Source organism: Diadema setosum, chromosome 13 (genome assembly GCF_964275005.1).
Source record: "Diadema setosum chromosome 13, eeDiaSeto1, whole genome shotgun sequence".
NCBI classification, from domain to species: Eukaryota; Metazoa; Echinodermata; class Echinoidea; order Diadematoida; family Diadematidae; genus Diadema; species Diadema setosum.
Window position 1 is genome coordinate 20,058,739 of NC_092697.1, and position 25,508 is coordinate 20,084,246.

A 25,508-nucleotide genomic window follows, 5' to 3' on the forward strand; every position below is an offset into this window, starting at 1 on the left:
AAATGGCTGAGATATCCAAAAACAAGGTGAAACAGAGATCCTAAAAAAAGGCTTGGCCTGTCGCCTTTTATCATTATCACTCTTTTGGATATGTCAGCCATTTGAAAACCAATTTTCATCAAATAAACGTTGAATCCTTCTTAAAATTACATGCTCTTTCATATTTCATACGAGGTTTCTCATTTAATAGGAATGTTCAAAACATGAATCCCCACCTCAACCAGTACTGTACAGTCCCTTTAACATAAGTCAGTAACAAGTCGAAGAAATGTGCTCTTCAATACATACACTGTGGTAGTCTTCTCATCCAGTAGTGACTGCGCAGATACTTAAAAAAAAAATCATAACTTTTGAAGGGATTGTCCGATTTTCCCCAAACTTTCACTGCTGTGTTTTACCGATATTGTTGCTTTCACTCAATCCACATGTATATGAAGGTGGACTTGTCCTTTATTTTTTTATTTCATTGTATATTACACTTTGTCCCTGTAGGAAAACTGAACATCAGAAAATTAATACTGTATAAGCTGTTATTTTTGCGAGGGTTTAATTTTCACGAATTTCGTAAATCTCAGTTGGACCGCAAATATAACATGCGAAAATGTCACCATACATTGTACATTAAGGTAGTAATGCGCTGATGTAGGCCTTTGTGTCAATTCGCGAAAACAACATCTTGTAAAAATGTCCCTGACCTCCTCATTCACGAAAATATCTGTACGCGAAAATAACAGCATATACAGTACATATAAAAAGAAATAAATAATAATCCTGACAGACCATACCATAAAGATCACCAACAATTTACAATAGTTTTAGAGCTGAAACCCAACAAAAAATGACATTTTCAGACATTTAGAAATCATAAGCATCAATTAATGGATAAAACTACAATTCCATGTATCAAGCCAGAAACTAGTTTGTTACAAACCTTCCAATGTTGCCTGTATCTTGCAATGTTCCATAAAAATTATTTGGGATGAATTTTCGTAGATTAACTGGAAAGTTGACAGGCACATCAAATTCTTGGTAGCACACATTTGCAGGAGCTCCTTTATTAACAAATTATGAGACATCAAAAGAAAATTGACATGATGATCTGTAAAGACTTACTACATTTCAACAAAAAAAAACAACAACTAGAAATTTCGCTATGGCGACTGGTATGCCTCCGCCATAATGCATGATTCTCCTAATAGGTCTATATTACATGTGGACAATGTGTGATTACATTTTCACAAAATTGGCAGAATATTAAAATGACAAGTTTGTCACAAATGTGTTGAATGTTCACCTTCCTTGACCTAGGTTTAATTGGATGAATAGAACATGTATTTGGGGATTTAAGGACTTTAACTTGACTTTGACCCATTCATAAGTTTATGCATTGAGCAATTTTCAAGGTATGGAGAACAAGTGCAATTTCTGTATTGAATAGTAAATTGTTACCATTTTCATTTGGCCTTTGACCATAAAATTCATAAGATAATCACTGTCAGGCAGAACATGCATAAATATGTAGTAAGTTTCAAGATAACTTGAGCCACTTCCGAGATATGGAGGAAAAAGTTAGTTCAGCACTTTCACTTGATCTTTGAGGTAAAAAAGAAAAGAAAAAACTTTTCAGAGAATCTCTATTAGGTTATACATGCATACACCAAGTGTAAAAAAAATAATCCTGCTGACATTGCATAAATATGAGGGAAATAGTAAAATTTTGAAGTGTTGCCCTTGACCTTTGACCCCATGAACCCTAATTCTCTAGATAATCACTGCCAGTCAGTACATGTATATATACTATGTTCCATGAAGATACCTTGAACAATTTCCAAGGTATGGAGAAAAAAGTGAAGTTTTAATATTTTTTCTTGACCTTTTGACCTTTGACCTTTGACATCATGACCCCAAACTTTCACCAGAGAATCTTAATTGGGTAATACATGTATACACTAAGTTTCAAGAAAATATCTTCAGGCATTGCATAGATATGGTGGAAATAGTGAAACTTTACGTATTTGACCTTGACCTTTGACCTTGAGCATGTGCACCCAAAAGTAAATAGGAACAACTTCACCCCCTAATACACATACATGCCAAGTTTCATTAGGATACTTCAAAAGGTTTTTTAGTTACGCTGTCCACAAAAATCATTACGGACGGACGGAAGGACGGATGGATGGACGGACGGACAACCCGAAATCATAATGCCTCCGGCACCACTTCGTGGCGGAGGCATAAAAAGACAGCCTATTGCATAACTACATCCATTCCTTTGATAATCGATAAGGTTTGTTTTGTGTGAAAGAACGCTAATGGTGGTGAATATGCCACATCTTAATTCATTAAGTGTTCTTTACAGTCCTGGTGCTAGAGGCCAAACCTTCATTTACCATATGCCTAATGTTTTCTTATAGTGATCCAAACATGGATGATGCAACTCTTGCATTCTTGAGGGTTTTGAGCTATTCAAAATGGCCACCTGAGATGGAAATTCCAGTGCATTTCCTTATACCCCTTCTCACTAGAAAGGCAATTATGGCTGTGAATATTGCTGTGGGTAGTTAAGTCATCTATAGATTCGAATGAAAGTCCTAGGGTGAAATGTATGTATAGGACCTCCTGAAGAACCGGCCTAAGAGCAAACTACAAATCGTATCTGACAATGAGCCAATTTTACGAAGGTACATTGTATATCTGCAATGATTGCAACTTACAGTAATTTCATTGAGTAGCAATAATAACTGAAAAACAAACAATTTAATAGACACAGAAGATTCATGCTGCATGTATGTGGAGAAAGAAATTTATTACGCTTTTCTCCATTTCCACCTCCCTAATCTAGTGCATAAATTTCTTTCATTGACGATGGGTTCCCGTTATGTAATACTGTAAAAGTAGGCATTTTCATGGGTGATAGGGGCCACTTCCAATGCGCCCGGGGTATGCTTTACACGTTGCTACCACCTTAGACCTACAAATATTTCAGGTTTAATATGCTCATGAGCCAATTGTGATGCCCTCTAAAACCACCGCACTGTCGCTACAAAAGTTTTGGACAAGTTCAAAACTTGGTGCTGACCATGGCGATGTGGCGACCCTCCGCCCTTCCGAAATGCTCAAGATACAATAGAGAAGTTTTGAAGTAATCAAGCCACGATATGCCGTGCTTGGTCAATTTTTGAGGATCGTAGCGGAATCACCATCTAGTGAGATGGGGGTATTATGAAAGGTCAAAACTTGAAAAGATTTGATGGTTTAACCTCTTTCAAGGGTACTGAATCTGCTTCTGGATGTGGCAAATCTTGCATTCCTGAGGGTTTTTGAGATACAAATGGCAGCCAAAAATTTAAATTCAAGTTTAAGTATTTCCTCATAAATGGTTTAAAAAAAAAACTGAAAATGAATGAATGGTTTTAACCAATTTCAAGGATGCTGAGCCTGAATCTGGTTGATGCAACCCTTCATCCTTGTCTGGTTTTGATATATGCGACCCTGCATCACAAAACCAACAAAAAGTCGCCAGACATGGATTTTTAGTTAAGGGCAGATTCTGGAAGAGCAGACTCTAAGCTTTAAAGGGTGCGTACAGTTCTGGTTGAGGTGAGGATTTAGCTTTTAACATTTTGCGAGATATTCAGAAACCACTCTATGAGATGCCAAAAAACATGCAAATCTAAGGGGTATCAAAAGTTTATTTGATGAAAATTGGTTTTGAACTGGCCGAGATATCCAAAAACAAGGTGAAACAAAGAGATCCTAATAAAGTTGTGGCCTGTAGTCTTTTATTATTATCACTTTTTTGGATATCTCAGCCATTTGAAAACCAATTTTCATCAAATAAACATTGAATCCTTCCTAAAATTACATGCTCTTTCATATTTAATGAGGTTTCTCATTATCTCACTTAGGAATGTAAAAAACATGAATCCCTACCTCAACCAGTACTGTACAGCCCCTTTAAAATGATGTATAACTTAGCTCAAATGGACACTCCTAACCTATCTAAATACTGGAAAGAAAGCACACACTCTAGAAAAGTGTGAACTGAAAAAGTGGCTCTGAAGTACAGGGTCTATTCAAGCGCTTGATCTTTACCAAGCCATGCAAGCTGTGCGATGAATGTGACAAAAACAGGATGTAAACCGTCGGAGCAACAACAATGAAGGGATTACCAAATTAAGCTGAAATTGGGCATGCCTTATTAACACCCTTTGTCTATGATTACTGCCAAGTTTCAAAGTAGTAGCATTATCTGTTCTTAAAGGCATAATTTACCATTTGCAGATGAAACAAAAACCCAGCATTAGTGCTTTAAAATAGTTCTAAAATGTGAGTTAGGGATAGAAACGACCACTGTCAAAATTTGAATCCGTATAATCGATGTTAAGTGTTGTTTAATACACAAAATGTGAACAATAGTTATAATAAAGATGTTTCCAGACTAAACCGTATACAGTTACGGTTTATGAAGAAAAACCCTGATATCTCCTTATATTTTAGGTTTCATTGCAAATATTTCATATGGTAGGATGTTTTATGATACAGCAGACCTACACATATGCATCAAATGTGATATCTTGAACATTTTTGAAATCACTGCTCCCAAAGGTAAACTGGACCTTTAAGTAAGCAGAGTTGAAAGTTAACCCATTCCATACGGGAACCTGGTGGCCTGTGTATTAAGTCTATGGGAATTACAGAATTCAGTATCGAACGGGTTAAAAGTGTGCAAAGGGTTTTTAAGAAATGAAAAGGGGACTCTTTATGACACACCTTATCACAGTGTTACATCAAAAAGTGCTCAAGAAAAACTGATAAAAACACAATTTCCTGTCTGTTTTATTATCCCAAACTTTAGCACAATAAAGAAGAAGATTTGCTCTTTCAAAAAATATGAAAAACTCAAAACTGGCTAGGTTAACCCATTTCACCTATTTTCAGTCCTTACACAAAATCAATGCGTGCGACTTTTTGTTCGTTTTGTGATGCACGGTAACATATATATACTGTAAAAGTGGAAATTTTCGCGGTGTTAAAATTTTCCTGTATTTCGCGCAACCAGAAGCAAGCGCGAAAATAAAAGCACACGAATATTTTTGCGTGCCACATGTTCCAGTATGTGATGTCTTGATTCTGCGGAATTAAACACACGCAAAAGTCTTCTTACATGGCCAAGTGCGAAAAATTAGTCGCGCGAAAATATCCACTTTTACAGTATGCAAGATGAATGCCAAAATGACCGACAAAAACCTTGAATATCTCAAAACCGTCAATAATTACAAATTAAATGAAGGTGCTGTCACCAAATGCATCAGCCAGGTAGCCTTTTTCATGATATACTTATATACACCAACAACTCTCCATCCCCTCATCTTCCGGAAGTCTTCAGCAGATTTACTGTTAAAAAGGTCCAGAAACATGGCAGCATGTGTATGAAACATCATCGCGCCTGAAATATTTGTATTGCTACAAGTATACGATTAAATAGTCAACACTGATATAATCAACTCAGACGACAATTCGATGGGTAGTGCTTTTCACATTCTTAACAGTTAGGATGAAATTAATACAATACATAAATGACTAAGTTGGTCTTTGTGCAACATGGCTAAGTATTTATGTCACCTACTTCATTATACCAGATGAATGATTTTACTTCCGAATCAGTACCTAACAAGAGGTAGAGTAACCAAATAAGTGATATTCTTATAATCATATAAGTATAGTATATTCTTTCTCATTAGAAAAGTAACATGTTTATTTGACAAGACCTTAATTTTCATTGATAACATATTATTCTTAAGTTTCCTGTATCATTTAATGTGTCATGTCAAGTTCATGTCAAACCATTGTAACATTTATCTTTGCCTATACTCTAAATTATATCTAATAGTACTCAACAAGTATACAAACATTTAGCTTTACCTATATTCCAAATTATCTCTAACAGTACTCGACAGGTATACTGACCTGGGGTCTGTTTCATGAAGTCATTACATTTAAAGTCTTTACATTAATCTCAGAATGGCCAAAGTGGCTCATTATATGTAGCTATGAGAAACTTTCAAAGACAAGTAAAATCCCTTTCATGAAGTCTGTTATGAGTGTGTTCTATGAGCGAAAAGTCTTTCATAAAACTTTCATGAAACAGACTCCAGGTTATTACTGTGATCTGTCAGAAACTAACAATACCTTTGTATTGATTGTTGACATATTGTCCAACAGCCATGGGGTTCAGAAGACAAGGAGTCAACCAGGAAATGTCACAGAACACATGCGGGCCAAGTCTGTCTCTCTGAGCACATGATCTGTGTGATGTCCATACAAAGTACTTCTGCATCATGAAACCTGGCCATGGCACAAATCATTGTTTGAATGCTTACAATTCAATTGACCTCGCTTTGAGGGTACTACGTAAATTTTCTATAAACTGGGTTTCGGTATATTATGACAATCTATTGCTGATTTTCTGTCACGTGACTATGACATCAATAAAAACTGTCAATTTGCGAGACTGATCTGTGATTTATGATAGTAAGTACATATCTATTCAAACAGACCCTAAAAACCTTACAGGATAAATATTAATGGAAGTATGTAATACACACGCATATTGACTGTTGTTGATTCATGATACCCCAACATCACTTATGTGGCCAAACAAATGTCTAAATATGCCTTCCCCAACAGACAAAGCTTAACTTGCATGTTTCTCTGCAATGCCTTTTGTCAGTCACATTAGTGATATACTGTAAAAGTGGAAATTTTCGCAGTGTTGAAATTTTCGCGCATTTCACGCAACCAGAAACTAGCGCGAAAATAAAATCCCGCGAATATTTTTGCTTGCCATATGTTCCTGTGGGTGATGTCTAGATTCCGCGGAATTAAAAACAGGCGAAACTCTTCTGACCCGGCCAAGCGCGAAAAATTAGTCGCGTGAAAATATCCACTTTTACAGTAGAAACATGCATGTTATGCTCAGTCTTGGACCCCGTTTACAGTGCGAGGCTCGGCCGCGGCCGAGTCCACCTTCATTTCAGTGTAAACGCGCAAAAGGCCAAATGCGAGGCCAAAATTGGCCTCGCATTTGGCCTCGCTCTGGAGGTGGTCTCGGCCGTGGCTGAGCCGCAGCCGAGCCGCGGCCGAGCCCGGCCTTTTCTCAGTGTAAACGCAAACTGGGCCAAATGCGCGGCCAATTTTAGTCTGGCTTCCAAACCCTCTGCCTGTATATTTCGCTATTCAGGATATTAACCCCCTCAACGTCGGAAACTAAGTATAGTTTAAGGTGGTTTTGTCCTGCAAAGGATTTTTTTCCTTCGGCAAAGGCCTTTGCCTGAACGGCGACTTTGTCGCCACGGAATCCAGTTGGCAAAGGGTCTGAAAACCAGGCTATACCAAATTGCGTTTGTTTACAAGCAGAGCGCCACTACGACAAAATATTGAAAGGTTTGAATTAAAAGCGTGGCCGAGCCCAGCAGTGTAAACGGACAAAATTGCGAGGCTCGGTCATGCAATTTGAGGCCGGGGTCGGCCGCGGCCAAACCCGGCCCCGCACTGTAAACGGGGTCTTGAAGAAGGTGCATTCCAATGCCGTTTATTAATAATAGTACTTTAGCAATGCCTGAAAGATGAGGCCACAAGCAGAATTTCTCTGTATGAAAGGTTTTTCCTTTTTTCTGTGTGTGTGTGGATGTATCCAAGTAATCTGAGGAAAAAAAAAAATCATTATAAAATATATGGAACATACTTTAGATATTCATTTTGCCACATTAGCAATGTTAAAGATATCATTAATCAACACAAGTCAAGTATTTGCTCTGCATAGGTCCTTTAATCTCACAATATATTGCACTTCATCAGTGAAAGATTTTGTTATTAGCTACATGTAAGTTAGACTCAAGGAGGGTTGTTTTGTTTTATTTCGTTTTGTTTTTCTATTCTCATGGCATCTCAAATGGGTGAGTTCAACCATTGTACAATATATCATCAAAATATCTTGTGTGTCTTACTATTATTGACACTATGATTTTTCTAATACTAAGTATTTTTCCTCAGATTGGGATGGTGAATTGCTCAGTCAGAAGTGCTTCTGCCTCCAGATCCAAAGGACATGGGTTCAATTCCCAGGTCAAGCTGAGCAGTGTTGTGTGTAATCATACCATCCCCTCCAGTAAGGGGCAAAACACTCTGTCCCTCAGATACAACATAAACTGGAGGTCCTGTTTGTTGAGAGTCACAACTAATGCACAGTATACACTCGTAAAAAGATCCCGCTTCATTCAGTCATTAAAAAGAGCAGAGCGCATAACTCAATGAAGCGGTCCATGAAAGACCAGCTAGTGCAACCAGGGGTATACGGGCTATCCAGCCATCTTTTCAGATTGAAAAATGAAACAAACACAATGTTTTTATAATACCATATGGTACAGAACATGACCAACAGGACACTTTATTCATTTAAGAGGATGGTGACATAGAGTAATCAGACTTAACTGATAGTAAGACACACAATTTGCCACTGATGATTTCGTGCCAGACCAAAAAACAAAATGGTGTAACTCTCTCGATGTGTTTGAAAGAGCTGTCCTGTCACTCAACTTTTGCATCACATCACTGCTTAGAAAGGACTCTCATCCCATGTTAGCACAGATCTCATATGTAACTGAAATACAATTATGGGTGATTTTAAGTTCAGTGCTAGTGATGGTGTTACTGCTATCTCAACATTAGCACTGGCAATAATCCTGAACTTGAAATCAGTTGGAGTTTAAATAGCAGGTTTACCTTATACACATAGTATGATGTAGTTCTGGTACATTGTGTTGGGCTTGGTGTTGAATGTTGTCTGCTGAACCAAGCTCCACTATAATTCTTGTCAGCAATGTATGTACTTTATCCAGCAATAACAGCTCCCAGGGATTATCAAATTTGTCATTTCAAATGTCAATGCTCACATTGCTACAGTTGTATGTGTGAGACCCAGGGGCAGGTCCAGGAATTCCATAAAGTAGAGGTACCTTTGCAAAATTAAAGGGGGGCACACATACTCCCCCATTTTTTCTTTTTATTTCTTTTGTTTTAACCAAAACTAAAGAGGGGACATGCACCCGGTGCGCCCCGTCTGGATCCACCACTGAGACCCATATTCATGCCCGCGGATACACACTCTTCCTATATTCAGACACATATGTGCAGTCTATGCTAATGAAATGGTCACCTGTGGAACGTGTAAAACACTTTAAATAGCCCCTATACTCATAAATCTTTGCCTGGGAGCAAAATTAAGATTGTACTTTGGAGAGAGGATAATCGTAGAAGCATTTTGATCTGTTTTCCCCAATCATGTGTCTGAAACTCAGCAGTCATGACTACGGTACACATTTTAATATTTGACACGAACCCAGCACCATCACTTTTATCATTTGTGCAATTCCTGCAAGTCCTTGGAGTGGTGTGAAGATACCACTAGAGTTGGGGATCGATAATCATGACCTGTATTGCTTGCACTAATTTGACCATTGGTGGCAGAGCTCAATAACATCAGCACCAGCACAGGCACCAAACTTGAAATCGACCAATGTTGAACCTTTATCTCAGACCTCCAAACCCATTCACTGTACGTAAGTCAGTTGAATAAGTGATTTCTTGCCTATTTCTGTATATAAATCACATATACAGTACATGTGACGCACACAATGGTTAATTTATCATGCCACATGGTGGTCTTTATAGATCTTAAGTGGCACTCAGAGTGCTTTAAATTTTTACTTTTAAATCTCAATGATCTCCGCCCCGCTTTCACGTTGAAATCAAATAGTCCAATGCATTTTTCTCCGGAATAATAATAAAAAAAAAAAAAAAAGATAGAGAAAATAAAAAAAGAAAAAGAAGAAATATTACATCCTTGCCTGAAAATCATTCGGGTAAGACACTTTTCTGTATACTTTTCTGTATACTTTTCTGTATATAAATCACATATACAGTACATGTGACGCACACAATGGTTAATTCATCATGCCACATGGTGGTCTTTATATATCTTAAGTGGCACTCAGAGTGCTTTAAATTTTTACTTTTAAATCTCAATGATCTCCCGCTTTCATGTTGAAATCAAATAGTCCAATGCATTTTTCTCCGTAATAAAAAAAAAAAAAAAAAAAGATAGAGAAAATAAAAAAAGAAAAAGAAGAAATATTACATCCTTGCCTGAAAATCATTCGGGAAAGATACTTGTCATGTCCATCGATGTGAATTCCATCCAAGCACCTGAATATAAATGGGTTTCCAAGGGACTGAAGCAGCATTGGTTCTGAGTGCATGTATATGGTACCTGTATGGAGTAATTAAAAAAGATTTAACTAGAAATGTCGCTGTGGCAACTGATAAGCCTCCACCATAATGTGTGGTTTTCCCAACAGGTCTCTAGTACGTCTTCACAATGTGTGATGACAGTTTCACATAATTGCCAAAAAGTTAAAACAATGTGTGTCATCTAAATGAAACATACAATGAATGTTTCTACCGAGCTCATTGTTCACTAATCATGCATAGATACCCTGTTAATTTGGGGCAAAGTCCCTCTCATTCAAAGGTCTATTGATTTCATTTTCAATTAGATTTGTAAGATAGAAACAGACCACAGAAACAGACAAATGATGTAGCGGTGAAAAAAGACAATGTCAAAATACAACAAGTAAAAACACACGTTCTCAGTATGACCATAAAGATCACATACAGTTGTTTTACCTGGATATACTGCTACCACTGTACCCTTAGGCACCACTCCTTTGGTGACGTACACTCCAAGTCCTCCATCTCTTATTTGACTAGGTCGACGTTTAATGGAGAAACCAAGGACATCATACATGATACAAGATGGGTCTCCTGCACTGTGCCTTCCAAAGCCTGGTTCTTTATGACAGTCCGCGTTTTGATTTGAGAGAATTTTGTTGTTACCTATGTCAACATACTGTGATGGCCGTCCTCTATGAGGGTCATCACAATGTGCAAGAGTTACATCGGGCTTGTGGGGACTCATTGGCTCATCTGGTAGAGGGACTATTTCAGAAACTATAGCTTCCACTCTTTCATCGAGTTCAGTCTTATGTAAAGAATCTTTGGACAAGGTTCCATGTGATAGTGGCTTCTTCACCATAGTTTCACACAAGTGATTTCTACCACGGGATGTTGCCCTCCTGTCACATTGAGCACTTACAGACATGTTCTGGCAATCTCTGGTATTTTCTTGTTTTCTTGTCAGCAAAGTTTCAGAGTGCTTCCATTTCCTGCAAGCTGCAAAAGACTCAGGACAAAAGTTATTATGCACAGTTTTATTTTCACACGATTTTAATGTTCCTGTATGTATACCAGTAGCTAGATGTCGTTTGCCCTCTGTACAGCAATGGTCAGATTCAAAGCCAGTTTCAACATTTTTGACCATCATTACATCTTGCTCTTTGTCACTCCACCACACTTGCTTCTGATGCTTTTCCAAGGCTGTAAATAGTCTCAAATAGGTTTGCTCAACAAAATCATCAGACACCATCTTGTCATGTCTGGTATCCTGCACTGATCTTACAGTCCTGAATTTAGATAAAGAAAATAGAGATGATTTGACAATTGATAAAGATTGACTGAGATTGATCTCCTCTACATTATGGTTCAATTTTAAATTATTTTCATTTCAGTAAAATGTTAAAAAGCAAAACCACAAGGTTGTTACTTTTGGTTGAATAAACTTTCCATTTCGAGAAAATTGTTTTGTTTTTATTTTCATTCAAATCTTAGAGCATGAGAGCACCCTTGTTTTTCAGCTGACAATATAAAGGTTGTGCTTTTTGGCAGCTTAATATCATGGCGCTACTGTTTAGTAGCTCCATGTAGTGAGAGCATGCATAAAATGTTAAACTAATTTGAAGTTCAATATCACAAGAAATATTGGAGTAGCCACATGCTAAGGGATCAATCAACAGAGGCACTATATCGAGTGTACAAGCATACAATCAGAAAAGCAAAAAAAAAAGTAAAATAAAAAGTTCAGAATATCAGAAAATAAAGATTACAAATGAGTAAATTATAAGGAATCTCCTCATAATTGTTATCAATGCTTCCAGATGGAACTGTGTATAATCAGAATAGTCCCTTCATCCACTTTGAATTATGATTTTGACATGTCAACCTAAGGGTTATATATCTCCATAACAGATATGAGTCATTCAAGAACTCCAATGGGAAATGGATCTTCATGTGAGACACAACACATATCTTTATTGCATTGTTTAAACAAAGATCCCCATTATATTTGCGATCTCAATCTTTATCTATATGCTAATAGATCTATCATTTGTGAATTCAGTACCGTACTCATTTTTTGACAGTTTACTTTTGCACAATTCCTTTCAAATTTCCGTTTCTTTTTTCCTGATTAAAGTTAATTGCCCAAGGAATAATACATGGCGTCAAATCATTGCTTGCCGGCCAGTAATGGATATCAAATGGACACTGTGTTCGATGTGTCTTCGTGAAGACACCATACAACACTTAAGGGGGCTAATTTCGCCCCAACAAGCCTAGTCTGGGCTCCGTCCTTTTTTCCTTGGTGCAATATTTTGCCAATTGTGACTGACCAAGAGAGGGCACAAATTTTCTGATTGCGATTTAAACGTGAGATTGCATGCCCAACGTTTTTCGCGTATCGCAGTTCTTGGCATATTGCAATCCTCAGATGTCTTGCCCTCTTACGGCTTGTCACATACACCGAATCACTGCTACGAGTATAAAGAGTCCAGAAGCTAGACTACAGCAAGCCAAGTTGCCGCGCTTGCTGCACCCGCGCAACCTGTGTAGCAGTGGAGAGCGCCTCCCCCATTTCGGGAGCAAAAGTCAACCAATCAGCATGTCTGTCTGCTCGAACCCGATTTGAATATAGCGAATGCACGCCACAGACCTCCGCGGGTTGTCAGTGATGCATGCGAACAGGCATGACAACACCAAGGCTAAGGATGTAGGGAGCGCACCATTGCATTGGTCGACCGCAACCTGTTAATATGAATATTCAGTAGGATTCACATGTCATGAATAATAATGTGTGAAGCAGATCTCAAAAGGCCCTCATGCTGTCGTACTCAGCTAGGCTCGCTTTGCTCGCCCATTACAGCGAGAGGGCCTTGACAAAAGGCTAGGGCCAGCCAGGAATGAGTGCCTCTTTTCATGCTGAGCAGCTCCCCCAAAATGTGAAGCGCGATCTATTTTTAAGATGAGATCTGTGGTCGCTCAGCCAATATCCTCCATCTATGTTTACCAAAATTTAATGGTCGTCTTTAGGGGTGTACTGCTCTCTTCCTGTTCAGTGTTTACATGTACGTGGTCTCAAGGTTATGTGTGTATGGTACCTTGCGTCGTGTTTCGTCTGTGATGTATTACTACTAGTTTTTGTCGTATAAAATGTACCAGTACATGCTTACATATGAGCAAACTCGTTTCACATCAGGTTATATTACTTGTATGTGAATAGGCGACTGCAATGTTCTTTTTCGCACCGTACCAGTTTTTCATGCACCTCATGCGCTAAGACTGATCTCTACATAACAACAGAGCAGCAGCATGCATGCGAGTGACTCATAACTTTAACCAGCCTCGTTCGTGTCTGTGTTTATTTGCCCTTTTTTTGTATCGCCTCAATGTGCGAAAACTCCACAAGCAACAACAATCGCTACAGAAAGTGTAGTGTAGTGTACTACATACCAACCTCGTTCAGAATCTACAAAGTTCCCCTCTAAAGAATCTGCTGATCTGTACACAACTATAACTGTGTGCAGATATTTTAATTTTGTGTACATTCTCATTAGTGTTCCAATGGGAGGCAAGTAACTCCAAGAGGAGGCGGCCACCACGGGTAAGGGCAGGACGCGCAACACTGGGGGGGTGGGCACTTTCCACTGCTACACTAGCCAACTGTTTAAACTTTAGGGTGTAATATGTGAGATCAAGGTCAAACCTAACTGTGACCAGCTTGAACTGTGTGAACTGTGTGAAGGAGCACCCCAAGGTTGGATCAAACCTTGCGTGGGAGTAACCACAACAGCGAACTAGTTACAGCGCCCCGCAACACAGTTTGCCCGGGGTTGTTTCACGAAGAAATTAAGTCAAACTTAAAATCTAAAATTGACTAAAAAAATATGGTATGCTGTGTGTCTCCAATGTTGCTCAACTTTGCAATGAAAATGAAGACTTTGGAGACTTTTTTCATGTAACCATTGGGCACTGATAAATGGCACGTACGACATGTACGGCCCGGGAATACAAGATAATATAAAATAATAGAAATAATATAAATACAGAATAAATAATAGAGTTCTAGTTCTCTACCTGGTTAGGTTTAACAATGGAATTCTTCTTCTTCTTGGTTACTGTTTAACATCCCAGCAGGGGCCAACCGGACAGGGGGTGCGTTGGTGTTTATTGCGCAGAGAGGGAAGTTTGGAATCTAGTTGCTTTGCTCTTGGATGTAATGAAGGATTTGTTTGTTTAGGTGACCAAACACTCAAATACACCTAATTTATCAGGAGGCACAAATCACACAACCACACTGTTAGCTGACATTACTCAGAGTCAGCTCTTTTGTATATTAGAACCACAGATCCTTTATACATTATACTGTAATCTTTAAACGTGAAACTGCCGCAGATGGCGCTGTGTATAATTGACATACACTGTATACCCAGTAGTTCAGTTGAACTACTTGTACACATCTTCTTACACCCTTCCTTCTTTAAAGAAGTTGACACAAATTTGGGTTCTCTATAATTTGAACACTAAAAATGACACATCCTAAACAAGTTACATTTTCTCTCTGATACTTAGCCTTTAACACAGAATTCGGCTTTCATAAAAACAAAATAAACTCAAACATAATCATTAACATTAAGCAATGCAACTTGTCTATAAACATGATTATGTTCACAAACCTTAGTTCCACAGCAGCATGCAGATAATATACATATTAAGCAGTTCCAGGTATGTCTAAAATCATTTGAGTTACTTGTACATTTAAATTGTTTCTGTGTTTGTATCCTGCTATAATGAAAATCTTGTAGCACATGTATATATAACAAAAAGTAAATTGTGAAACTTTTCCATGTGCATATTCTTTCAAATAAACTTCTCAATCGAAATCGGGTAAGAAATGGCGAAGGAGTAGCATTTTGTAGCAAAATGTACAATATGGGTCAAAAATCAAGGTCAAAGGTCAAAGAAGTCAAAGGTCAAAATTCTGTGTAGAAGTTTTGAAGCCCTCACCTAGTGCCATCACATAAAGCAAATGGAATCGAAATCGGGTTAGAAATGGCCAAGGAGTAGCATTTTGTAGCAAAATGTACAATATAGGTAAAAAATCAAGGTCAAAGGTCAAAGAAGTCAAAGGTCAAAATTCTGTGAAGAAGTTTTGAAGCCCTCACCTAGTGCCATCACTAAAGCAAACAGAATCGAAATCGGGTTAGAAATGGCGAAGGAGTAGCATTTTATAGCCAATGTACAATATGGGTCAAAGGTCAAGGTCAAAGGTCACAACTGAAATTCTGTGTAGAAGTTTGAAAGCTCCCATGTAGTGCTATCATATAAAGCAAACAGAATCAAAATTGGCTCATAAATGACAGAGAAGTAGCAAATTGAAGATTTTGATCACACACGGACACACATACGGACAGACGGACACACGGACACACACACGTACGGAGCCCGTTTCATAGTCCCCTGCTCGAACTTGTTCGGCGGGGACATAAAAACAACACACACACAGCAGGGCTGCCAACCTTGAGTGAGAGTTTGGCGTGAGACACTGCGAGGGAGCGGAGCGACCTCCTGGCTAGCGCCTAGCGGCCTGCTGTGCGGCCGTATGTATGTATGTACTACGTACACAGTCAGTGTACCGGTATGTAAAGCGATGTAAAGCACACGTCATAGCCATACATGTATTGCAATTTGCCAAAAGTACTAAGCTACGCTCACGTGGAAGAAATAGGTAGAAACCAATCGTAATCCAATAGCTCGTCTTTGCGCGCGAACCGAAAACGATTATTATTGGTTAAGCTTTACACCCGAGCGGGAAAATCTCGAAATTTGGGCTTGGGTATATCGATATTCAGAATATCATTGAATTTAGAGATATATAAATTTATTTTTGTAGACACATGTACATTCCATTTTGGGGGTTTAGCGTGAGATTTCATTTATCAGAGTGAGACAGTCGAATTGGTTGAATTGCGTGAGTCTCACGCTCAATGCGTGAGAGTTGGCAGCCCTGACACAGACATTCATAAGCACATACACACGGACACAAAATAGAATAAAGACAACTTAACACACAAAAACAAAATTCAACCTGTCATTTGAAGTTAATTGTTACAAGTGATTAAAAAAAACATGCATGTATAGACGTTGGCGATTATATTGTCGTTATATCGTACTAAATGATTAGATTCTGAGCGATGAAAATAGACATCAAAATGAAGGTGGACTATTTGAGCTCATACGTGTATTTAATATGAATTAAGCTCCTTGTATTACAGTACTAGTAGTTAACATGAAGCATGTCGAACATCCCTGACTACAGTAACTCATTTGGTTATTCTGTTCAAGACGATTCAAAGCAGAGAGAGGTTGGCATGACCAACGTCATATCCTGCATGTACTGTATCGTCTAAATAACAAACTTGAAACGTTTCAAGAACGTTTAGAAAACGTCCAAATGTTAGCTGGGAACAAAATTTGTATCAGGGTTGTACCTTGAGGTGCTCACAGGCGCCTTATTAGATCTTAAAATGAAATACTGATTAACCAACCGGCCACGACCTTAAAATGACGTCAAAATCACGCCCATTTTCCTTGTTTAATTTTCGTGAAAAAAAGGTGTCTTTGAGACATTTTCTTGTTTTCTTTACCAACATGTATAACATTAAAGGACAAGTTCACCTTCATAAACATAAGGATTGAGAGAATGCAGCAATATTAGTAGAACAGCAGTGAAAGTTTGAGGAAAATTGGACAATCGATGCAAAAGTTATAAATTTTTAAAGTTTTTGTACCGAACCGCTGGATGAGGAGACTACTAAGGCTCGTGATGTCATATGAGTACAACAGTATAAAGAAAATGTAAAGAAAATTCAACATATTTTCACTTTTTTTGCATAATAAAAGAGCACTTGACTTGCCTCTTTCTAAAGGCAATGGGAATAATATTACCCATAACGTATGTCAGTGACGAGTCAAGGGAATGTGTACTTTTTTCAAAAGATGAAATTATGTGAAATTCTCTTTATATTTTCCTTATATTGTTGTACGCATGTGACATCATACACTGCAGTAGTCTTCTCATCCAGCGGTGACTGCACAAAAACTTCAGAAATTCATAACTTTTGAACAGATTGTCTGATTTTCCTCAAACTTTCAATGATGTGTTCTACTAATATTGCTATACATTCTCTTCAATCCTTATGTTAATGAAGGTGAACTTGTCCTTTAAAAAGTCATGAATTGACGTGTTAACGACATGCTCATGACGTTATTCTGACGTACATCTTGTCTTTAGAATTGAGATTTACACGTCATTAAGACGACTCTATGACCACCAATGACATCTTCGGGACAACTTCCATTTGATAAAAAAAATACGACATATTGACGTCAGTTTGAAAAATACGACGTATTCACGTCAGTTTAAAACGTTAATGACGTCAAGTATCTTTGTTTATTTACTTTGAATTAGTAATTTACACGTCTTTACGACATCTTTGTATAACCAGCCAGGCGTCAGAAAGACGCCACAAATATGACGTCTTTTAGATGTTTATTCCATTTGAGCAGAAATACGACTTTCTGGCATCAGTTTGAGACCTCTAAATGGCGTCTGTTTTCTTTGTAAGACGTCGCAAAACTGACATACATTTAACGTCATTAATACATCATTAATATGACGTGGTAAATAGTTTGCAAAGCAACATAGATTTTACTTCACTAATACGTCGTACAGTTATGACGTGAATAATAGGTCACAAAGCTGACTTGAATTTTACGTCTTTAGTACGTCACTGATATGACGTCATAAATGCGTTGCAAAACAAAGTAGGCCTAAATGTTACGGTATGCAAAACGTAATTTAAATAACGCTATGAATGCATTGCAAAGCAACATAGATTTTACGTCATTAATACGTCTTTATGACGTAAAAATACGTCGCAAAATTGACATAAATTTTACGTCATTAAAATGTCACTAATATTGGGTAATAAATATGTCGGAAAACTGACGTAGAATTCATGTCAGGAGGTCCATAACGTGACGTGATAAATTTGTTTCAAAAAGACGTTGAAATCACGTCATTTCCTGGTCATTATCAGATGTGCTACCACTTTGACCAGTTGCGACCTCCGTCTGCTAGCTGGGATGTTCATAAAGTTTGTTCCATTCCTTTCTGACGATTCAACCGCTCACATGACTACAGCGTATAGTATTAGTGCTATTTTTTTCTCTCAGCCAATTTCTGTGCATTTTCTGCATTCATCCTACACTGCATCCAGGCTATAGGAATCGACAACTTTTGCTAAGCTGAGATACAACGTCAAACGTTGAAATAGATGAATTCACAGGTCTGTGTGTGAAACCTAAAGGGGATGTTCACCCTAAAAGATAACTTGTTCTTTAAAGAAAAAACTGACAATAGTAAGAAAATATGATTAGCTAAAGTTTGAGGAAAACGTTCTTAAGAAAGGTATCATTCTAATTTTCAACAAATTATAATCGATCAAGAAAATCAAGAAATCTATGACGTTTCCAGCGACTTCCTATACATGAGAATAGAAAAAAAAGTAAATGTATGCAAAATATAACATTCTTTAACTTAAAGGCATAATTTACCATTTGCAAATGAAACTAAAACCCAGCATTGTGCTTAGAAATAATTCTAAAATGTGCGCCGTATGGATAGAAACAACCAATATAAATATTTGAACCATTATCATCGATGTTGAATATCGTTAGATATGCAAAATGTGAACAATAGTTTTAATAAAAATGTTTCCAGATTAAACCGTCTACAGTTACAAGGTATGGTTTAATAAGAAAAACTGTGATATCTCCTTATATTTTATGCTTTATTGAAAACATTTTATATGGTAGGATGTTTTGTGATACAACTGACCTACACATAATATGCATCATAAGTAATAATCTTGAACATTTTCTGAATCACAGCACTCTCTCAGTAATCACTCCAAATATTTTACAAATAACCTCTGTGATGACAGTTTTATTACTTCATCAAAACATCACGGAAAATACAATTCAAATAAATTTCTCAATGATATCTCTACAATGCCTATACGAAGGAGAAATTATCAATATACTCTTAAATGCATGGTTAAATTAAGTGATGAGCACATCAAAACACCACTTTTCTGCGGGGGGTGGGGGGCAGAATGAATTTTTGAAAACTGTGTAGGTGATCAGTAATTTCTAGTGGAGTCAACATCTTCTTGGTTTCAATCCTTTTAACATCTTAATTGGGCTTACACCCATAAATATTTCCCCATAGGGATGTGTGTTAAAAATCAAACTTAAAAAAAAAATCTGTAAAATATCTCATACAAATGGCGTCTTTCATATCGCATGTCAAAATAAAGTAAGATGAGCCCTTTCACTCATCAAAATATCAAGGGGGGTTATTCAGCTCAAACTCTGTCAAAAGGTCGGCAAAGTCAGACTACGTGTCTTTTTAACTCAAAAAGGCTCAGATTTTCTGTGCGTGCGCCGAGTTAAATTAGTCCCTTTAAATTCCACAAAGAAAAGCTATCCACCTGCCAAGCAGAATATATTTTGTAGAGGAATTCATTTTCATCAACTTGAGCTAAAAACTTTTCTTCTACCTTCATTTCCTGATTTTTTTTTTCTGAATTAATTTTGGTATCTTTGGTACAAATTTATGATCACGCCGGGAAGAATCCATTATAATTACGGGTGTGAGCCCAATACCATAGATCAAACATTTGAACAATCAATTTCATGTCATACAAATGCGATCCTACACTAACCCTTCACAGACACTTGTTAACGCCATCCTAACACTTGAATAGCAAATTAATATCATACAGTATAGCTGTTGTAAAACAAACAAAAAAGAATCATATGGATGCAAATGCAATTTCTTTTCCCCTCACGGCCTATGTACACATCATTACAGGCACGGTGGAGCACCCCAATTTGCATCTCATTATCGCCCCGTTCTATTTGAATTTCCAACGGGCATCCACGGCTGCCCGAAACTGTGTGCATGAAAAAGTCAAATCTTTACCTTCTTCTTGTGCCGCTATGCGTGCCGCTAGTCAACTCAAACTTCCCACACTATCTAAGTTTTTAAAAACCTTCCTTTTGACGAAAAAATTATGAAATTTGCTGCACTAGAACTTGAGATATTAAAGCGTTTTGAAAATCACCTCTCGCAAAACATGCTCTCTGTTTTTTTCCGACTGGACTATGGCCGGGCTCCAATGTGTCCGAAATTGGCAACATAAGTTCATCAGGCCTCAATCCATATACGGTGAAAGTTTTCGCTTGGTTCCACCTGTACTTTTGGAGAAATCAACTTGTTTCTACAGGGTTTGGAATAGAAAATTGTAGTCAGCGAACCAATTGAAAATGACGTCATTTCTTTTCCCGTAATATTGGGCATGCGTGGTACGTGAGATTCAGGATTTCGTGCTCATTGTTGGTTTGCATGTACAAATGTGACGCAGTCAATTTTGCTGAGTGTCGCACGGCGGTGACTGCTGAGCTGCTGCCGCGCACGTTGCATGCAGCAATGCGTTGTGTGTGCTGTGACATGCAACGCTACAGTGACGCGATTATATATACATGGGACCGACCTGTACGCTTTGCGTTCGTGTCATTTTTGACATCACCTTCTGTTTTTTTCCGACACAACCACGGCCGGGAATATTACGGTATGAAATTTAAAATGCAAGCAGATAAATAAATTTCGGTGTACTTTGTTTGAATGGCGCTTTGGTTCCGCAATCACACTTCGTGAATTTTAGGATGATTTTCGAGGCATATTTTTGGTAATTTTGCTCGTCAGGTTTTTCGCTAAAATTTCACATTTTATCATTGTCAAATCCTTTAATGTTATATGTGCATATTCGGACATGTTCTCAAATTTAAACTAACTCAATTTTAATCCGAAAATAGGTTTCCTTAAATTGTTATCAGCTTGAGAAGTTGTTTACTTTTTCTCATCTACGCGAGTACGTGTTGTTTACTTTATGCAAATGAGGCTCCGCTGCCGATGGATTTCTGCGAGATAATTGGGGTGCTCCACCGCGCCTGATTACATCATGCAGCACTAACTCCCCCCTCCCCACATAAAAAATATTTTTTTAAAAAATCATTCGTGGCTTGTCAATGGACACTACCTGACGTTAACTCCACTATTAAAATCGCCGCGGTTAATGTGTAAAAGTAAGACAGCCCATAAATATATTGTAATCTGAAAACAAAGTGATCGCTGTCAGTGAAAGTGACCAGTAATGTGAACTTTGATTGAAAAAGGCACCCTTTCGTTTCTATCGGCCTAATACCAAGGAGGTGACCTCCCTGCTAATACCAGCGAGGCGAGTCACCTCCCTGCTGATGTTGTACACGTATACTGACTGCTGAGTTTTGTAAACGACGACTTGCTAAATGACTTGCCCGTGTGAATTAAGCATCTTCGAATAATGCATACGTCTTGTGTTCTTACGTCTCATTTTCCTCTGTAACTTCGATTAGTGGGAACGTGTTACTGTTGTTTGTATACTTGCGCTGCGAGCAGAACAATACACCAAACACTTTTTTTAATGATATTTTTTTATTAGAGATTTCATCGATATCAGGCCCATGTTTACAATGAAATTATGTAATTCGAACAAAAATAAGCAGCTGAATTCTCATCTCTTGTGCTCCTAAATAATATTTTTCTTAACATACAATACAATATAGGCCTACTGTACATATAATACAAATCGTACCATGCATAAAACATTTGCATAGAATTCTGCATGAATCTCAGAAAGAGATTTCTCCATACTATAGTAACTTAACCAGGCCAATCCATATACGGAAACACTTATATTGTGCTGCTGAATCACCTTCTTTTTTTTAACACTAACTTTTTTTTGTTTTTCAATTATATTTTATTGATTTCATTCAAATCATTCATAAATCAACCCATTCTGGGTGTAACATGAACATAAAAACAGTACAAATGCCATTCAAAAGACAAATCCATTACCAACTTATACTGCCAATCATCTCCCTAGGGACATTCCAGACGATTTTCATAATTTCACATCATGTAGTACATAAATCGACAACTCAATGTATAGATTTGTGGAATTTATTGTGGTTCTTGAGCAGAGAAACAATAGTTTGAAAAACCTTAAACAAATTACACTGAACAAGGATGATGACATAGGAGGTTCACATATTTCAGAAATGTAGCAGTGTAATTCCATTACAATACCGCTTCCTTGCGAGTTCACCTGTGTATAATCTATGCATGCCTTTTTCTTTTGTTCTGCTTCCTTGAGCCCCAACTCATGCATTCTTATGGTGACTCTGCCATGTCATCATCCTTGTTCATGGCAATTTGTTCTAAATTTTGAAAATATTCTTATTCTTCATCCCAATTATCACAAATTCTGAAACTCTGTACAAAGTTTTACTAATCTATAGTTGTTCAAATGTAAAAATCTGAAAATCATCCGGAGGTCTCCTTTAACATACAATTGTAGCAACTCGATTATAAATCAATCCTACTGACCATTTCTTCACGAGAAAGTATTGACATGTAAAAAAAAAAAAAAAATATCTTTGACTATGGTACTGCCAATCATCTCTCTTCAACATAACAACTCGATTATTAATCGAGTGTATAAGGGTATATATATATACACAAGGGTATATACATAAAAAAACAACAAAAATACGTTATACAAAACTAGAATGAAATCATTTCATTGAAAATCAAATCCCCATCCCCACCAACCCCAATACACTCAAACCTATCCCACACCCCCACCACAACCCCAAACACATACATCCACAACCACCACACACATACACCCCAAATACCAAACACCAAAACACACATACACAAATACACCCCACACACAAACACACCCGAAGCGATACCACCTTCCTTCCTAATGAAAACGACTTCCAAATGTTGATTGATACGTACAATATACAAGCGTGTAATGGGCCGCATGCAGAAAAGCATCGTCCGCCCGCACCCAAATTCCGCTCCAAATACACATTCAAATTCATCAAACAAAACTCATCAAACTCCTAACTGCTGATTAAAATCCTATAACCTTTATGCCAACAAAAACTTACCCCTCCCCGCACGCGGCTACATTATATTGCCTTCACCACTGATAACTACGCTATACTGAAAAAAAGAAAAACAAAACAAAACAATACTTAAGCTCTTGTTTCACGAACATTTTCCCATTTCAGCAAATGTAATCCCAACTTATTTCTTTTTATAGCAATTTCTTTTTCTTCATCCCGAAAACTTATCATTCTTTTACAAATTTCCTCCAAAGTAGGAATTTTTCCCTCCGACCTAGATCTAAAAATAATATATTTCAGAATAAAAATTATTGTATTATAAAATTTTACTTTTGGATCCCTTCCCGTAACACCAAAATGAACATCTCTCCACTCTATATTTCGAAGATCTGCCATCTCAAACCTATCTATCACTTCCTGCCACAAATTCTTAACATACACACAATCCCCAAATAAATGTTTATATGTTTCTACCAAAAAGAACACACACACTGTACTCTCTCACACACACACAAACACACACACACGCACGCACGCACACACACACACACACATACACACAAACCCGTTGTTATGTTTATGTTTGAAAGGCGACGTGCCATTCTCACATTCTTATTCTGTGGTTAGCAGACGACCATGCCAATGGTACATGCCACTGTACTGTGTATGTAGCAGTACAAACTCAATGTAACTGCATTTATGCGTACAAAAAACCAACTTGTACACTGGTAGTCTTTGCGCAAGGGACATAATTGGCAATTTCGACGCATTAGGGTTACGGAAAAAAAAAATCGCGGGCGCGCGCGGTACGTGGGGCTGGCCTGTATTGATTGGCTGTAGTATTTTAGGCCTAAATTGGCTAACGAGACCGACACATACTAGATCTATAATAATGCGATTTTGCTGTTAAACCTCACTGACACTGTATGACTATATAGGCCTACGCCAACTATTAAGGTCTAGGTCATTCACATCGTAGATCGTTGGCCCGCCAACACACATACGAAGCATTGGTGGGGTATTCTGCAATTAAGCCCATACCTATTTTCCATATTCAGAATGATCCATGGCACAAATCTGTATCTGTAATTATGCCATTTCATGGCTAATTTCCTCCATAAACTCTTCATGGCATAGAGACGTTCGCACCACACCAGTTACACGTACGTAACGAACGTGTGACGTGAGATGTTTTATATACTTTGAATTAATTGTGGATTGATGATTCGATCGTACTGCTGGCGCTATGCTAGGCCAATAGCACGCACGGGATCAGGACGGGGATCGAGCACATCGAGGTAGTTTGCTGGGCTCCGTCCCCTTTTCCTTGGTGCGACCAAGAGAGGGCGCAAATTTTCTGATTGCGATACTTAGGGGGCGTTGCAAGAAAGTTGCAATTGATTGCAAATCCCCAAAATCTATTGCAAATCCTGAAATCCATTGCATATTTGCAATCAATTGCAACTTGACTTTCTTGCAACACCCCCTAAGACTCGGTATTCGAGAGACTGCCACAGAACAGATATGTGGAGACTGCGCGCCCAACTCGGGTATTGCAGTTCTCGGCGTATCGCAATCCTCGGGTGTGTCACGCCTTCGTACGGCTTGTCGCGTACACACTGAATCACCCCTACAAGTAAAAAGAGTCCAGAAGCTAGACTAGGATCGAGGCTGCATGCACTGCCCATCATCCAGCAGGCAGTAACAACCAATATGTAACAACCTTTACAGCTGCCTTGTCGTCCCTCGCCTCTCGTAGCTCGATCCGTAGTTCGACTGAGCTAACCAACCATCATCAGCAGTAGATGCTGTCTGTATAGGGCCAGAGTTGTGTGTCCTGTTAGCTTGCGAGCTGGAGGTGCCTTGCAAGTACCTAGGACCCGAATTTAGGCAAAAAAGTTTTCACACTCTCACTGTTCAAATGGGAAAATTTGAACATTTTTGCATGTATCCTTGATTGTTGTCTAGTTTTGATGCCTGATTTTTTAATTTTTTTTTTTTTTTTTTACTTATGCAGGCACTAAACTGAATGTTAGTATTATTTTTTTTCACGTTTTTCAATTTCAATGACTTAATTTAGGCCCTAAAATTCAATTGTTATTGGAAAAAGAAAAGTATTTTTCAGAAAC

At 37.9% G+C, this 25,508-nt stretch overlaps 1 protein-coding gene across 5 annotated transcripts in view; it reads right to left on the reverse strand.

The window, feature by feature from the left end:
* The window catches only part of LOC140236943 (SET domain-containing protein 9-like), a 58,875-nt gene extending 33,740 nt beyond the window's left edge, over positions 1 to 25,135 (reverse strand). For 3 of the 5 annotated variants that reach the window (XM_072316886.1, XM_072316883.1, XM_072316884.1), the window contains exons 1-5: positions 24,421 to 24,515; positions 10,747 to 11,582; positions 10,207 to 10,330; positions 6,193 to 6,308; positions 932 to 1,052 (exon numbers count right to left, since the gene is read on the reverse strand). In XM_072316886.1, coding sequence (XP_072172987.1) covers positions 932 to 1,052; positions 6,193 to 6,308; positions 10,207 to 10,330; positions 10,747 to 11,582; positions 24,421 to 24,509 — 1,286 coding nt within the window. In that variant the 5' untranslated portion in view covers positions 24,510 to 24,515. Of the gene's footprint in view, positions 1 to 931; positions 1,053 to 6,192; positions 6,309 to 10,206; positions 10,331 to 10,746; positions 11,583 to 24,420; positions 24,516 to 24,580; positions 24,587 to 25,102 lie in introns of those variants that run through there. The other 2 variants (XM_072316887.1, XM_072316888.1) reach the window with 2 other exon arrangements.
* Between the last annotated feature and the right edge of the window lie 373 nt (positions 25,136 to 25,508).